The sequence below is a fragment of the Pleuronectes platessa genome, chromosome 6, assembly GCF_947347685.1.
Source record: "Pleuronectes platessa chromosome 6, fPlePla1.1, whole genome shotgun sequence".
NCBI lineage: Eukaryota > Metazoa > Chordata > Actinopteri > Pleuronectiformes > Pleuronectidae > Pleuronectes > Pleuronectes platessa.
The window spans coordinates 8,134,806-8,152,204 of NC_070631.1; the positions used below are offsets into that span (position 1 = coordinate 8,134,806).

The following is a 17,399-nucleotide window of genomic DNA, read 5'->3' on the forward strand; positions in this document are numbered from 1 at the left end:
CTGGTGGTGGCAAAAACTGTGCAACCAGGGGAAAGGTCATGATGAAAGTTATTGACTCATTGAGGGTTTGTGTCAGTATCTGAAAACATGCAGCTCGGGTCTGTGTGATAAATTCATAGTTTTACAATAGTTTAATGAAAAAAAAACAACTAAATCCTAAATTATTTTCTCCATTGAATTGCACTGTATCGTATTCCTGCATGTGATAGTCCCCCCTAGTGGTGTGACACGGGATAATATATCTTCCTGACATTACCAGTTCAAAGTGAATGAATACACATCTGACTCTACAGCTTTCTGTGTGTGTCTCTTGCAGTTGTGACGAGTATGTGACCCAGCTGGATGAGATGCAGCGGCAGCTCGCTGCAGCAGAGGATGAGAAGAAGACCCTGAACTCCCTGCTGCGGATGGCCATCCAGCAGAAACTGGCCTTGACTCAGCGCCTGGAGGACCTGGAGTTTGACCACGAGCAGACCCGCCGTGGAGGCACCGCCAGCCGCGTTAGGAGCCGCAGCAAGGCCGCCAGTGCTGCCATCAACCAACCCCACGTAAGTCAGAGTCTCTCCTGCTCTGGCATCGGCCGCCCAGAGCCCAACAACGCCATGCCCAATGGCATTCTGGGAGGCCCTGTGGTCTTCTGCAGCGAGAAGTACAAGATCTACTGCGACTGAGGCGGACAAGGACTCCGCAAGGGACTGCTGTGTACAGAGGGGAGGGCGCCTGTCGGCCGAACCCTCCCTGCCTTAGTGTTTAAGAGCCCCACTCGCTCGCTTAGCTCCCTGGCCAGCCTGCGCTCCTCTAGGGACTGCTCTGTGACTAACCGGCTGCTCGTGTGTGCTAGTGTAAACGCTTAGGGGAATGCAGATGTCTGTACAGTGGTGCACTAGACATTTGGACTGTAGTAGACATATATGGCATGTGGATTATAGGGCCCCGGTTATATTGGGGGGTTTTGTGGATATTATGGAGTGTCTATTCTTTCCGCTGTCAAGGTGCCGTACGTATGATGTATAAAGGCGGCCGCTTCTGTGCTGGGTTGTTCTGCCCCCTGAGTGTATTGCCTGGTAACAGTAACACATTGCGGGGGGGGGGGGGGGACTTGTAAAAGGGGATGTCAGTTTGAAGCTCTTGCAACCAAATATGACATCCTCTGCTCTACGGCTCGTCCGTTGGCATCGGTGCTCCTTTCGAAATAAAAAGCCCTCTTCTTTCCTCTGCCTCTCCGTCCTGGTCCCCCAGGACTGACCTGTGTCCAGTTGCCCACTGTCTAATCAGGTCACTCTTAAATGTTTACAAGAAGAAAAGAAATATGCAATCTCCCCCTGCTTTCTTGCACGGGGAGCACAAAATGATTCTACACAGAGATTCTAAAACTTGCCAGTGGGTTTTCTGATGTAATTGTTTTTGGGCCAATAAGGAGCACCTGTGACCACGGGTGTTTATTTCAGGATGGTTTCGAAGCTGTGATCATAGCACACCAATACAATAGGGTTGGTAGTATCGCATGGCTTTTCAGCTAAAAAACGCTTATGAGCTTTTGAACTGTTTGTAACTGTGTGTGGTACAAGACAAATGTACTGCAGGGCTCTACATTGTGAAAAGAGGAGTTATTTGGAGTCGGGGTGCGATGCAGGAGGGCTCTTTGTTCCATGTGACCCACTACGTTGAGATGGATTCCTTCAGAGCATATTATATAAGAGAAGAAGAAAGTTCGACGAATCGGTCTCCACACCCAAATTAAGTGCACTTCAGCATTGGTGCCTCAGGTTGCTACTTCTGCTGAAATGATATAACGATTGCTGTGAACAGAGATACAATATAGTTTTGATCAAAGATGATTTTTTAAATATGGTGCAAATCCTAGAAGAGCACAAATCAATAAGAAGCACCCACATCTATTCTGGATGATGAAGGTGCAAAGAAAACCAAGCAACCACGCGGCAAAAGTGCCTGTCGACCCAAACACTCGATATATTTATCTATCTGCTGATGTAAAGCCCTGTCCTGTCCTGTGTCTCTACTTGAGATCACTATGTCCTCGCTTCTCCGTCTCCCCCCCCCCCCCCCCCCCCCCCCCCATCTATCCTCTCTCTGTTTTTGAAGAGCTCTGTGTGTTGATGTGGATGAAAACACTTTTTCCTGACGTCTCTAATCTGTGTCTTGTCACTCGGTCGCCACAATGGCCCTCTCTCTTGTAGATTGTCAGCAGCTTGCCCCTGAAGCATCACCACTCACCCTTTAAATAGAATGAGGACTTGTGGGGAAAATTGACCACCGAGTATATTTTTGGTCAGGTAAAGTCCTCGCGTGCATTGTGTTCCTGATTTTGTTTTTGTCGCCTGTTTGTATATCAGAGTTGAAATGAAGCGCCCTCATGTGTGTGTCATGTTTTTAACCTTTGCAAATGGAGGGTCGCTCTTTTCTTTTGTGTTTGTTTTGGTGAGTGAGGACACAGCGACGTTCTGTTTTAGTATCCACACAATAGCTTTAACGCCTCGCAAGCTAGCATTACGCAAATAGGAAAAAACTACAAGTGGGGCTTGTGTTTAAATCCATGTATTTCTTGTGGATCATAGACACACTAGCTTTACGATGCTGAAAGCAGGGTTGATGTGAGGAAAATCCTGCAAGATTGATCAAATTAGAATTTTTCTACTACTACTAAGCTATATATTGTACTCTATATTCTTAATATGATCATGTTCAGGTTATAATCTTGCAGGATCCTACGACAGTATTCCTTCCTCTCAGATATGAAGAGAGGAGAGTTCCTTTATGCCTCCGAAAATGGAACAACATTCTCAGTCAACCCTGCTTGAGTGTGCATTCATAAGCCACAGCACACAGCATGGACGTTAGAGATAGAGAAAAAAGCCTAATGCAGCCTCCTGAGAGGTCAATCACTCACCTTGTGATTCACTTAACTTACAAGTGCGATATATTCAGTTTCTATCAGTTTGCGCTGACAGAGAAAAGGTTTGGGGAGTAGTCGAGGGAGAACTACTCGTGGTGTAAACCAGCTCCTGGGAGAGGGAGCGAGGAGATAAGAAAAAGCTAGACATGCTGGTGAGGAGAGCCAGATGTCCAACTGAGAGCCGACTCTCATACTGTAGTGAAAGAGTTTCCTGAGGGAGAAACTCACTGTGGAGGAAGAGACTAGTTGAACAATCAACCAGAGGACATTGATTCAAATTAGTCGAGCCCCTGACCCCTCCTCTCCCCTTGTATAGGCTCAGTGGGATCACTGAGCAGTAGATAGACCCCAGGATGGGATTGTTACTAGAACCCCCTTCTCTCAACGATAATGAATCCCCTCTTTGCTCCATCTGGTTTGAAATCAATGTCTGGCCCCTACCTCTGTTTGCAGGCTCCGCCCACTTCACCTTTCAGTTATACTACCCATGATGCATTTAGTTTCTGATTTCATGTAAGCCTGCATGTGTAAAAGAAAAAAAACATTAACCGTTTTTCATGTACTTGCATGGCACAAGGGAAAAACCCATCTCCTCTGACACCGGGTGGCGGGATGTGGCTTCAGCTCTGTCCTATGAATGAAAAGGTCGTGGTACTCGTGAGTCGTTGGCTTCCTAACTGCACCTGCAGGGTGACTCGTGTTGACTGTGCTTTCACACCAGCTCCTCAGACGCGTACAGGCGAGGTCGATTTGACCCGAACGCTCCTGACATGACATCACTCGCCTCCGGGGCTCCTGCCCAGCGTCGGCTTCTGTTCCTCTGACTAACCACAGCCGCCCTTTTGCTGTGTGTGTCTGTGTGTGTGTGTGGACTCGTGTTAACAGTTGCTCTAAATTGATCAATAGTTCTAACGCTGATCATCTGTTTCTTCATTTTTGCAGTAAATTGCAATATCGCAGCGCGGACGACGAAGCACCGACACAAGGTCCATTCTCACAGCCGATAGAGTTCACAGAGAAAGGGTTATTAGCACTGTAGACGATTTGGACTTGAAGACAAAAAAAAATTAAAAATTGTTAAAATCTGTGGGTCGGATCAACTGTCCTTCCTCTCGAACACTAAAGTGATGCAGGCAATACTTAGTCTCATCTGTGCGAGCTGCTGCTGGAAGCCAATGTCTCACAAGTTCAATGAACTGGTCGACCTCCTAAACGGGAGGTTGCGATTGGCTAATCTAACCCTCCAATGAGAAGCCAGGGGAGATGGGTATTTTCTTTTTTTATGTAAATCACAATCTTGTGTTTTTTTGTTGTTTTAGTTTATTATTTTCTTAATCTGTGCACTTTTATTATATAGGACTATAACAGACTATTATTAACCAATAGGAAAGCGTGGTAGCACTATGGTTTGTGAGTAATTCAGTATAGATTACAACTATAGGATTATACGTCCTGCTGAAAATCGGAATTAAAGAGACTATTGACTCCGGTAAGGGCTTCGCAAACCATAGAGCAACTATTACGGCTTCATCCTCAAGATTTTATCCATGAAATTATCTTTTATTGTTTTGTTACATCATATGTTATGCTGTTGGTTTCTCTCTTGTGTTTGTTCTACTGCCATGTTCTCTACAAAAAAATCCAGGGTGATCAAATTCTGGGCTTTTTTCATGTATTTATTATTCCTAGGAATAGTTCGAAATAACAATGAAACTTGACAACGCCCTGATTCAAATAGGTAAGTTGTGTTTTGGGGAAAAGCTCAAGCGACGTGAAAAGCTTTTCCTATCTTCCTAGCGAGGGCGTTCCAACTGAAGCGGGATCACTGACTCTCAGAATTCTTTGCAAGTGCAACAATTAAATTCCAAATTGGAATTGTTTCATTCTCTCTTTGTTTATCGTGCCAAATCTTGGTGCACCGTTTAGGTTGAAAAGAATCAAGACAGAAAGAAGACAAGCCGTCAGTTACAAAGGTGTAATTCGGGCCACGGCCGGGGTTTTTTGGTTTCTTCAGTTCTTCGTTTCTGACCAATAGTGCCTTTCATTGTTTCAAGGGAGAATCTTAGAATAGTGTTTTTATGTTTTTCAGTTTTTTTTATATAGGTGAGGACCTCGGGTTCAAAATGACTGTGAGCAGCAATAAGTGCAAAAGGGAATTTCAACCCTTTCCGCATGGTTGAGGTAATAGTTTTGAAATTAGCTCAAAAACTGAAATTGTTTTGAATTCTGCGGGTCAGTGATCCATTCAATAAATTCAGGGGTATTAAAAAAGAGGTTGTTTTTTTTTATCAAACTTTGGGAACCAAACGAAATCCCTTTGGCCTCCTGTTTTTGAACAAATGTGTTGGGGTCGATCGGTGTACTATTGGAAACATCTACGTATCTCTAGCTTTGTTTGGTGAAGGTAATGTGATATCAGTAGTATTGTGGAAAAAATGTGCAGAGGGCGCATTTTATCCTTCTTTTCATCCGATTTGTTTTGTTTGTTTGTTGGTTTGTTTGTTTTTCTATTCTTGAATCTTTTTTTACGTCATCTTTGAGCATCTTGTGTTTTCAGGAAACAGAAAACAAAATGGGCATCAACAAGCATGAATAGTGCCATTACAGCCAATGCTTGTTTGTTGAGGCCGTTAAAGTTACCAATATGGACGAGAAGCTAAAACTAAAAGTGCAATTCAAATACAGTTTTACATTTAAAAAAGAAAAAGTTTTCTGTTTGCTGGAAGCGATAGCACTGTCATAATAAGATTAGCTGTGCGAACTTGATATTGTCATATTGTGTTTCAGTATTGATCCATAATGAGGGTTTGATATCTTTATATGAAATAACGACTTCACCTGTACGTTGGTATTTATTTGAATTGTCATGCAGTACTGTATTCTTATCAATAATGTGCATTATGATTACAGCTAAATGTCATATGCATGTTGCTCAGTCATGGGACCTTTACACAGAATTGAAAACAAACATATTAAATCTTTTTTTCAGGGTGTTCGAAAACAAAAAACGATGAGGAAGAAGGAAAAGAAAAACGAAAAGACGAGACAAAAGTCTCATGTATTATTGATGAATTAATCCCATGAAAGTGTTTTGTTTGTTTTGCAGGAGGGAGGTGGTATGTCTGTGTAAAGGTAGTCATACTGGCAAAAAATCAATAAATAAAAAAAACGAAATCTCAAGGTCTTTTTCAGTGTTGTTATTTATGGCTCCTCTCCCACCGCAGCAGCGGCACATGAAGGGTTAACCAGGAGAGTGTATGGTCTGCAGCCCCCGAGTCTCCTCAGAGTGTTCCCAGCTGGAAGCCAGGGGCAGGGGGAACTTCCCAGCTGTCTGAGCACACAGCTCCAGGACATGATCACATTTCACACAATGCACAAAAAACACTTCGACCACCTCCTCCTCCCCCGGCGCTGCTGCAGACCCTCGTTCTCTCCCTGCCTGTTCTCTGCTGTGTCGCTTAAACCTCGCTGCTCCCTCTCCCCTCCTCGGCCTTTCTCCGATTCCCATTTCTTTTCCTTTCCTCCTCTCTCCCCCCCTTGCCTCCTGGTGATACGCCCATGCGCTGAGAGCCGCCCTGTTGACCTTTGGTGCACCCAGCACTTCCTGTCCAGGCTCTGGAGGCCCGAGCGCTGTCTAATTAATACTGCAGTGATTTAAAATACAAGAGAAATGCTCACAGGCTCTTTAACAAGCTGCTAAAATACTTGCTTTCGTGCTCACAATGCAGTTGCTCCCAGCCCAGGAGTGATTTATAATGATTCATATGAGATCAAATATATAATTTCAGCTTTAAATTGTCAAGTTGATTAGGTTAAAGTAACGTAGCCTTCTGCAACTAAAGAAAGATTATTGAATATTCCACTTACGCACAGATAAAGTTGCATGATTCATATCTGTGGTTTCCACCCTTTTCTCTCTGATGCAGCCGCGTCAGATGAGATCAAGAACACTTTATTAACACCATCTGTCGTGATGTTCGACTTAAGTCATTATTTAACACTGTGTTGCATTCAAGTGGATGTTTCTCTTCTCTTTTCCTATTTCTTTGTACTCTATCAACTGTAAAATCTGACAGGTTGATTTTACGCAAAACAATCTATAGTAAACTGATCTCCTGGAAAAAGTTAGGTTCATATAACTATTGGTCTGAGGTTACGTTTACTGAAAATCTCATTAAAATCACTTACAACTTAGTTCTATATACTTAATTTATTTTGAGATCTTATAACTTAAACATGACAATTGAAATGAAATAGTTCTTTCTACATTTAAATAGTTGAATAGTTGAAAAAATTGTCTGACTTAACTGAAGAGATGTGTTCACTCTAATTTATGAAAAAGATAAATAAAGTAAACACAAGAATGTTGAGTTCACAGGATTGTAGCAGGTTGTTTTTATGATTATTGGGAGAAATAATACACACAAACATCAGCCTCAGAATAGTTCTTCATCCTTTAGCGAGGTCGTTGTTATTACTTATCACTTGCTAAACATCAGATTTTTATGTCGAAAAATGCATTTGATTGTGTGTTTACACTGCAGACACTCATGTCCAAAGTGAATTCCCCACCGGGACAATATACTCCCTCTTATCTTATCTTGTGTTTTCAAACTGGATGAGCTCCTCCACAATCTTTCCACATACTTCCTGGTGGTTGCAGAAGAGCCTCCCGGTGCTTTTTACAGTCTGCAAGCTCCCCACAGAAACACAGCAGACACAGGGTGGTCCATGCTCCTCATTCCTAATGAACTTAACACCATGTGTGAAATATTGGTGGACTTCTCCTTCAACTGAATGCACTGGAACATCCTCCCAATCATACATAAGTTCCAGTTACCGTAATAATAAAGCTTAATATATCTTCTGTTAGTGATACTGTCGCCCACCCACACGCTGCTGTGGCCGGAGCAGTAAAAAGCAGTGAAACAGCTTTTTCACATGTGCCAGCCCGATTGAGCTTGAATGTCAGAGTGTTAATGAAAAGACGTCAATGTCCCTGACAGCCAGTGACATCACTGTGGCCACAGAGGGGCCCTTTGTTGGTGCCAGTCTCCTCTCACATCCTCCCCATGCAGGGCTGGACTGGCAGAGGGAAAGACATGGGTCAGTGGGGTTTGTTCCTCCACATCAGTCCTCAGTTATCAGTTAACACGCAGGTGCGGTGGTTTTATGCTCTGGACGCAGGGGGAGCGGTTCATTCTGCAGAGCTGCTGTCTCACTTATGATGCACTGTTAAAATCCACCACCTGGGGTCCCTCTACTACAAATGGTGACATCTCCATGGGCAGTTAGTCAGTGGGTTCAGCGTTGGTCTTAAAACAGAGGCAGAATGTGTGTGTGTGTGTGTGTGTGTGTGTGTGTGTGTGTGTGTGTGTGTGTGTGTGTGTGTGTGTATGTGTATGTGTATGTGTGTGTGTGTGTGTGTGTGTGTGTGTGTGTGTGTGTGTGTGTGTGTGTGCACTTACAAAGAGTCTCCTTTATGTGCCTGCGCCGTCATGTGATACAGTCATGTGGAGCCTGAAGGAAGCGTGATCAGCTGCTGTGGATGAGGAGCTCCACAACTTCAGCACCACCCAGGCCCTCACATGGAGAAACTTCAGACACACACACACACACACACACATACACACACACACACGTTTCTGAGCAGCCCTACGGAGCAGAAAGGATTCCAGAGGACGTTAACTCAGTTATGGCCCGTGGAGGAGTGTGAGCTCAGCCTCATGATGCATTAAAACATTCCTCAGTCCTGACACTGGACGTGGGGTGTGAGCGTCCTCGTGACTCACGGATCTGTCAGGATTATCGAAGTCTCAGAAAAGGGCCACAGCCACAGATCAGTGTGGATTCAATGAGCAGGAGGAGGAGGCTTAATTTGCACCTGAAAAGGAGTGAAGGAGTAGAACCTAGCACCTCAGTACAGTGTGATTAGTCATCTGATTCAGGCGTTTACACCATGACGGTTTCAGATAAGTGTTAAAGACTCATCTCACACGTATGCGTGCCAGGTTCACACCTATTCTTCATCTTGACTGCTCATCTGCCTTAGTTCCTTTTCTTCTAGTCCCTAATTGTCTTGTTTTAAATACTGCTCAGTGTGTCTCTCGCCTCTCCCCCTCCTGCTTCAACTCCCTTCCCCGGTCTCTTCCTCCTTCCTCCTTCCTCCTTCCTCCTCTCCTCTCTGTGGATGCTGTTGTTCCTTCTGGGAGGATGTATCCCAGGGGGCTGCTTGGTGTTCTGCGGACCAGCATGCCCCAGACGCACTGACAGGCAGCTCCGTGCACTCTGAGGCACTAACAGGGGCACCGGGCCCCTGGTCTATTTAAAACACGAGTTCAGTCATCCACAAAGCTCCTGGCCTTTCCGACTCCGCACTGACATGTTCAGAATTATCCTCCTAAGTAAAGAGGGAAGAGGTTAAAGTGAAAAAGGGAGAATGTGTTTTCTTTTCTTGTTTTTGCTTGGGTCTGCCAAATGGAGGCCCTGTTTGGCAAATGAAGTGATCAGAGCAGATATAGAAGAGCTCATACATGAGGTGTGTATGTCAATGGCTTTGTGTGCACAGCAGTCAGGGAGCAAGGGGGGGTGGGGGGGGGGGGGGGGGGGGGGCATTACCATTACAGACCCTGCTGTTGTCTGTGTTGATGTGAGACAGATGCAAAGCGTGCAGCAAAAAGAGGTTAATGACGCGTGGCCGAGTCGACACGGGTTTCATAAAGACGGAGGGCTGAGGGGACAGGCAGACACAGAGAGCGGTGAGGAGGGGTCGCGACCACACAGTCGGGCTCCTGCTTGAAAACTTTACTACTGACACACACAGAGTGGCAGTGGTGGAGGAAGCACACAGAGCCTTCACTGAAGTAAAAGTATAAAGACAATATGAAAAATATTTACAACAAATCAAAGTGTTTATGGGTAAAAGTCCAGAAGGATCATTCATTTGAAATCTGTAGCAAGTATTTTTGCGTTACCAAATTACAACATATATTATCTCGAGGCCCTTTGCATATTAAGGGTGAGACTTTACAACCTTACAATATTATAAAGAAACCCAACAGTTCCTTTTGTACTTGCAGTACTCGAATAAATGTACTTAGTAGATGCACTTCTACCACCATAGGTTGTAGCCCGTATAACCTTGTATACCCCTCAGGAAATGAAATGGAATTTTATATCTATAATGATCTGCAAAGTCAATACTTGTTCCCCTGCTGCTGTGAGTTTCTTGTTACTGTTTGCAGAGATTCTCAGAGGCAGCTGACAGAATCCGTTCAGCTGCCTGGGAACTCAAGATAATCAATTAGAAGAGGAGCAGCGACATGGAAACGCGTCGCCAGTTAGAATTTGTGTTCCGGCCTCTTTCTCCACACTAATAGGCAGCTGTGGACTTCTCTCAGCAGAGCCATCTCTGGAAATAGGCCTCATCCCTTTCATGAGTTCGCGTGACGCTGTCATGTCATGTCATGCCTCTCTGTGCCAGTGGGCACATCATGGCTGCGAATGTAGCCTGGTAGAAAACTGACTCTGAGACTGTGGTAGATGCTTTAAAGGGATAGTTCACCCAAAAGTGAAACTATCCACTCACCACTCTGCCAATGGAGGGTGGGTGACATTTTTGAGTCCACAAAACACTTTCAGGGGTTCAGAGTTTCAGGGGTAAATCGTGTTGCAGCCGAATATAATAAGATTTTAATAAACGGTGAACCCTTCTACAAATGTAAAGAAACAATAGAAACAAAAATATGAAGTGCCTCATTACTGATCCGGTGGTTTCATCCAATATCTGTAAGCCTAGACCTTTAAATCTGACTCAAAACCGCATCAATTCCACCATGTTTTCAGTCAGAATGTTTGCTGTTATTCTCTTCTAGAGCCAGGTTCATGACTACTTCCTGTTGATGACACGACTACTTCCTGTTGAGGACATTAAGGCTAATAACATGGTATCAACGAAGAATCTGTGACAAGTTACTGTAATTGTATTGGATTTGGCTGCAACCAGTTCACCCCTGAAACTCCAGAAGGGTTTTGTGGATTCAAACACTTCACCCACCCCTCCCCAGTCAATTTCCCTTTTGGGTGAACTATCCCTTTAAAGTCAAGCGATGAGTCCAAGAATAACTTTTATTGGATTATTCTCTATTTTCCAATACATATCTTTCATTCTACCAGTCACTCACCCAATGAATGGGGTTGTCGTGCTCGCGCGTCGCACCGGCGGGGGCGCGCATCTCCCTTTTTTTTCTTTTTTGCTCCAGCGGCTCGGAGAGGAGGCTTCTCGCTTCAGGAGGGAGGAGAGAGGAGCGCACGGAGGAAACTACCCTGCTCGCCACTCGGCACAAGAAAAAGGACCCGGGCACAACTCGCTGGAGTCCGTAGGGAAACCATGAAGCGACCTTAAGTGTGTGTGAGGCTCGGTTCTCTCTTTTTATTTGGGACAAGACGAAAGGAGGAGAAGTGGAGACGCTCCGTGCGCAGGAGCCTCTGTTGTTGCCAGTTTCTCCGAGAGGAAAAAGGACGCGTTCCGCAGAGAAAAGAGCCGGAGACGAAGTTTGTGCAGGATGCAGGGGGTTTCAGCTACTGGTGAGTTGTTCACACACAGACCGCTCTGCCTCTCTGTCTCTGTTTAATGAAGAAGAAGAGGGAACTCTCTGCTGGGAGAGCTTTTCTGAACTTGTTCCCCAAATGGCTACGGCTTCCATTGCGCACAGGATTTGAAATTCCAAAATGCTTTTGCCAGCTGTCAGCGGGGCAGCTGCAGGCCTATAGCAGCCCCACAACAACCGAGAGAGGGGCTGTTGCTCGAACACACACTCACACGCACACACACACACTTGTGTCGGGAGCTGACATGGCAAGAATAGGAGCAAAGCTGTGCCAAACCCTGAGGAAAGGAGCTCTGACCTCTCAATTGCCCCAGACTGACGCAGGGCCCCCTCCTCACTCACACACACACACACACACACACACACACACACACACACACACACACACACACACACACACACACACACACACACACACAAACACACACACACGCCACAATTATATTACTGATTTTGAGAGGAGTCATTCATCCTCCTCCCTGCTATAGTGTGTGTGAGCTCTGTAGGACCTTGTCCAGCTTTAATACTCGTCCTAATGAGACAAAACTTAATTTGTGAACCCCTGGTCAAGGTCACACGTGACTTGTGGTTAAGTTAAGTAAAGTTAGTCCTGGTTCAGGTTAGAGTTAACCATGAATTGGTCCTGGTTCAGGTTTGGGATACAGTTTCGGTTAGGCTGTCCAAAATGAGTGGAAGTCAATGAATGTCTTAATAAAAAGTGTGTGTGTGTGTGTGTGTGTGTGTTTGTGTGTGTGTTTTAAATATAATTTAAGTGGAGGAGAGTGTGTGTATGTGATGCAGGGTTGTGTTGACCTTTGAGGTTAAGTGTGTGTATCAATGTGTCATTTCCTCTTTATTACATACACAGGTCATTTTTATGATGTTATGCTTCTCAATTTGTATTCTACCAGTATCAAGAAGATAATAACTCCTTTTTGGTCTATAATCAACTTTCCGTGTCCAGATGTGTGTTGCGTGGTGTTGAGATGACACATCTGGGGCATCTGGCTTAGTATTCCCCTCCATGTAGCCACAGCAGTACGTTGCAGCAGGAACCGAACTCCAATTCAAATATCAGCTAAATCTGGGGCTTGTTCACAGGAGGCCTGAGAATACAGTGCTAGCATGCAGACAAAGAAAGGGGGAGGGTATAAGAGTGATAGGGATGGAGTGCTGATGGGGCGATATCAGGCTGCAGCAGAGGTGAGCTATGCAGAGAGAAGGGAGAGAGAGAGTGAGAGAGAGACAGAAAAAAAAAGTATGTTTGTTGTGAGACTCGGGGGAGGAATTGATCCGCCGTCCTCCTGGCTGACTTTCTTTTTTCCGGCAGTCCAGCGGTGTATCGTTTCTCTCCCACACACACATTCATTCCCAAGGCCTCGGTCTCTCCCTCTTTTTTCCCTGCACTTCCCTCTTTCTCTCCCACACTGTCCCAGATCAATCTCGTCTGCCCCCTCATCGCCCTGCCTGACTTAAATCCCCTCCCCAACACACACACGCACACACAGACAGACGCACACACACTCGGGTCCTGGCTGCAACTGCCGTCGGATGAAATATATCAAATTTTTTCTCTCCTCTCAACTCCCCTCAACTCTCCTCCTTCCTCATGGGAATCCAACCAGCCCGTGCACTCTCTAATGCTTATTTTTATGTTTACGATGGGAGGGTCAAAAGGGTTGTAGGCTGCTCACATCAAATCATCGGAGAATCTATTAAAATAGACCACATCACAAATAAACTGCGGTCGGATAGATAGCACGCCTCTCAGTTTGAGTTCCACCTCAAGCCTCAGACTGGTTTCCCACTCCATAAAGTTTTCTCGACAGACTTCACTCTCTGCGAACGTGTCTCGCTCGACAGATGTGGGACGACGGCGGTGGACGTTCTTTGGCAGCAGAGTCCCCGGTGCAGCGTGGACGTCCCCTGACTGACTGTTTAGGTTATTTATTATTAACAAAAGCTATTGGGCCTGGCTGTGTTTAACCAAGCCAATGTAAACATCTCCCCTCCGTGTTAGATAAACACAGAACACGGGAGTTGGAGGAGAGGATGGTGAGAATATGATCTGCCCGGCTCCCTTTGTTCCCACTTGGTTTTCAGCTCAGGTTCTCCTGCTGTTTCTCTCACTTCCAAAGTCTGTCCTCTTGCTTAAAGTCAAATGGAAGACGATTGACTTTTTGGGTCACGTCGACTGGAGAGGTTCCGATACAGTTCTCCCCCTTTCGATTCTCATTCAGATACCTGGAGTTATTGGCTGATATCAAGTCCTGAACCGATACCAGTGATTAAGGAAACAACAACATATATATTGTATTGTAACAGCTTTATGTGACCAGCCCTGTATCACAGTAATTATGTCTTCCATTGTTGTCTGGCCCAGTGCTATAGTGTTGTTATTTCCAACACAAGTGTCACTCCTCTCTACAGTTCACATCGACATTTTACTTGTGGGACTCATTGACAAATTTGGTCTTTACAGCTAGCCGTGGCTAACGCTACAATACTGATCTTGCTTTTGGGGATTTCAGGGGAAATAAATGGGTGAAACCAAAGCTGCTTTCAAACATGAACGCCAGAGAGTAACCGCACAATTGGGTCTGACATTTTTTAACCCTTTATGCAGCAGGATATTGTCCCGGGTCAGTCAGGATCACAATGATAGGAAAATCTCAGGAATGTCAGGAGAAGGTCGGCAGAAACTGACTCGGATATTAGCGCTCTCACATATAACCCCATCCGAATAATCTCCTGAAATTATCTGGAGTTCAGTCCATGTTTGATAGTTAGTGAATATACTTTAAAGACTCTGTATTGGATCGGTACGTAGACGTGCTACTTGCTGATGCCTGATCCTCTTTAGCAGTAGCAGAGGCATTATTCCGATCCAGGTAGCAGATCATCTTTAATAAGGAAAGATAATCTAACATGATCTATGAACCAAAGACTCCAGTATACACTGTACTGCAGTGTTACATGTCTGGAGACAGTCCAAATCACCAGGTACGATTTATTCATTGATTGAAGTGGACATAATAAATTAACATCTACTTTTCTAAAAACAAATATTATGTTAATGACATCTGAGTAAAAGACAGTTATATAAAAATATCAATGAACTGTTAAACTGGGAAGCTGTCTCCCTCTCCAGATAAGAAGTGAATGTGTTGGGTGATGGAAGACTTCCTGTGGCCAAACTTCCCTCGGCTTGTCTGAGTGTCACATTGATTTTCCCAATGGTGGTCATGTGTGTGTCTTCAGCTAAGACAGCCCTGCAGTGTGAGTTTGTGTAGGTGTGTACATACATGTGTGTGTGTGTGTGTGTGTGTGTGGGGGGGGGTGCTTGTGAAAGGGGCCTCTGATGTGATTGAACCATTTTCTAACACCACATTTTGAGAGAGTTTTTTTGTGGCTTCCCCCCTTGTCTTTTCCTGCGCTCTCTATCAGACTGTAAACACCCTCTTTTCATGTGAAGTTGTCACAGTGATTGTGTTAAATGACCTCGTGTCCGCCTCTGCACCAGATAAGACAGGGGTTTATTAGCTTTGCTGGTTTAACATTATACTGCAGGTAAACATCAGACACATCTACAGGAGGATGATGACTTCAGGAGCGAGACTGATCCAGGGAGGATCAGAAACTTGTTTGTTTTGATATTTCTACAACGATAAGCTGGTGTGGAGACACCGTGGCGTTATATTGACACTCCTGCTCAACAGGTTCTTCAGTCATTGGCAGGCACGCTCCTTTGAGAGGTGTGTTTCCAATTGTTCTGCATTGAAATTGTCATAGCATATGCAATTATAAAGCAATGTTTGCGCAGTAATTGTCTAAAAGGACATTGTGACAACTTCTTACCACACCTAACTGTTCTGTGTGGTGTGACGTAGTCCACAACACTGGGCTTCCCCACCCTTTGGACTCAAGGCCTTAACATGAGGTCATATCTGCTCGTGACGTCTCGTCATAACTTACGATCCTGAGTTATGAGTAGTTCAAACAAAGATCTCTGCTAGTTTCACTTGAAGGATTGAACATTCAAGAGGTGAAAGTAGGTTATGTTTTCACCTCTTTCCATTTGTCTGTTTGTAACCAAGATTACACAAAAAAAGATTTCCTCGAAACTTGTTGGAAAGATGCGGTTTGGCTCTATGAAGGACTCATTCATTTTTTTGTGCGTATCCAGATCAGGAGACTGTTGGGCTTCAGAAGAGGTATTCACTCTCTGAGTGCCCTTTTAAGTTGTTTGTTAGTTAGCAGTATTACACAAAAAGTACAGGAAGGTTAGCACAAACTCTGGAAAGAGGATGTGGTATTGAACAGAGAAGAACTCATCATAATGTATCCAGATCACCAAGGATTTTACCACAGTGTTCCCTGGGAAATATTCATGGATCTTGATAAAATAAATCAGGCACATTTAGGGGAGTGTCTGCAATTTGATGCAGATTGAATTTAAAGAAGACAGTTTGTCCTTAAGTGCCGTTGTTGTTGTAGATTTACTTTGGGACCCCATGAAGGGACTTGACGACCTCATTGGGAACCATACAAACAAAATGTGCCATTTCTTTTCATTCAAATTCCCTCAAATCAATGAACATTTTTTTAATCTCTGACCGGAGTTTGGAGATTAATAACCTCTAGTACAGCAACCATAGTTGGAAAGCCTTATAGTGTTGGTGTCTGAATCGCTGTGATGCAACACACAGGCCACGTCCGTCCACACCAGAAGATCACACTGACACTTTGAGTGTTTCGAAAGTATTCCCAGAGTAGTTGGAACGAGCGGGAATGTGACAGCAGGGGTGGCAGGAGTGTTGAGTCGAATGCTGTTTGGTATTAGGATGTTTCTGTTCGGAGCAGCGGTCCTTCCTGCAATATGTGTTTACACTGGAGGTCTCTTGGCTTGAAGTAGGGTCTGGCTGACACACACACACACTCACACACACACACACACACACACACACACAGACACACACACACGCACACGCACACAGAAGGCGGAAGTGACCTAGATTTCCTAAATGGTACCAACTGTTGAGGCCTTCGAGAAATGAACAGAATTATACTCAGTGTCACCCAATCAGGGACAGGCATGTCAAACTTCGAGTGTTCCCCATGAGAATAAATAAATCCCATCCTGGTCGTGGAGGTAGATCGAGTTGTATGGAAGTCAGAGGCTAAGGAGTGCTGGGTTCAAGTGTCTGAGAGACGGGAGTGTTCCTTCAGGCCTTTTTCTAAAAATGGGAAAAATAATCAGAAATCAGCCCAACAGAGAAGAGAAAGGGTCGAGTTCAGTGACCTTTCACCCTCTAAACTCTTTTGGGGCATTAGTCACAGGAAGAGAAGGTCAGTGTTTCTGCACAGCCGTCTGTGTCTGTCTGTATCGGAGTGTCTTCTCCATCCAGTCTGCTGTCTGTCTCGATTGGACCGACCCTGATGAGGGGGATTTTCCTGGGAAAGTCATATGGAAAAAAAAAATCCTTAATAGTAAAAGCATGTTCCATTCTATTTCTCTCTCTGTGTGTGTGTGTGTGTGTGTGTGTGTTTTATGAGTGGAGCTCCTTTCTAGCACACTGAAGGCATTGTGTTTTTCCTTTCTGATCATCAGAAGAGCAGGCTCTCTAGAAGCAGGGCTTCCTGCACACACTGGGGTGAGGCAGGGGAAGGGGGAGGCAGGGAGGAAGAGGAGGAGATGGAGGCCAGGTGGAGGTCACCTCTAGGTTCGATGAGGAGCATTAACGTGCATTAATACCCTGGTCACAATCGTTCAATAACCAAATCTATAGGACGGGTCCTGGGACATGAAAACCAGTTCCAACAATTGATTGAACCGAAGAGTTGTCTTTATATCAAAAGCTTGATTTAACTTCCTG

The 17,399-nt window shown here is 44.8% G+C and overlaps 2 protein-coding genes across 3 annotated transcripts in view; both read left to right on the top strand.

The window, feature by feature from the left end:
• Nucleotides 1-6,094, top strand: part of LOC128442133 (protein bicaudal D homolog 2) — a 43,714-nt gene extending 37,620 nt beyond the window's left edge. Inside the window, exons 10-11 of one of the 2 annotated variants that reach the window (XM_053424400.1) lie at nt 317-548; nt 3,857-6,094. In XM_053424400.1, coding sequence (XP_053280375.1) covers nt 317-548; nt 3,857-3,859 — 235 coding nt within the window. In that variant the 3' untranslated portion in view covers nt 3,860-6,094. Of the gene's footprint in view, nt 1-316; nt 2,072-3,856 lie in introns of those variants that run through there. The other variant, XM_053424399.1, reaches the window with a different exon arrangement.
• Nucleotides 6,095-11,184: 5,090 nt separating this feature from the next.
• The window catches only part of fgd (faciogenital dysplasia), a 53,783-nt gene continuing 47,568 nt past the window's right edge, over nt 11,185-17,399 (top strand). Inside the window, exon 1 of the mRNA XM_053424776.1 lies at nt 11,185-11,500. Coding sequence (XP_053280751.1) covers nt 11,479-11,500 — 22 coding nt within the window. The 5' untranslated portion in view covers nt 11,185-11,478. The remainder of the gene's footprint in view (nt 11,501-17,399) is intronic.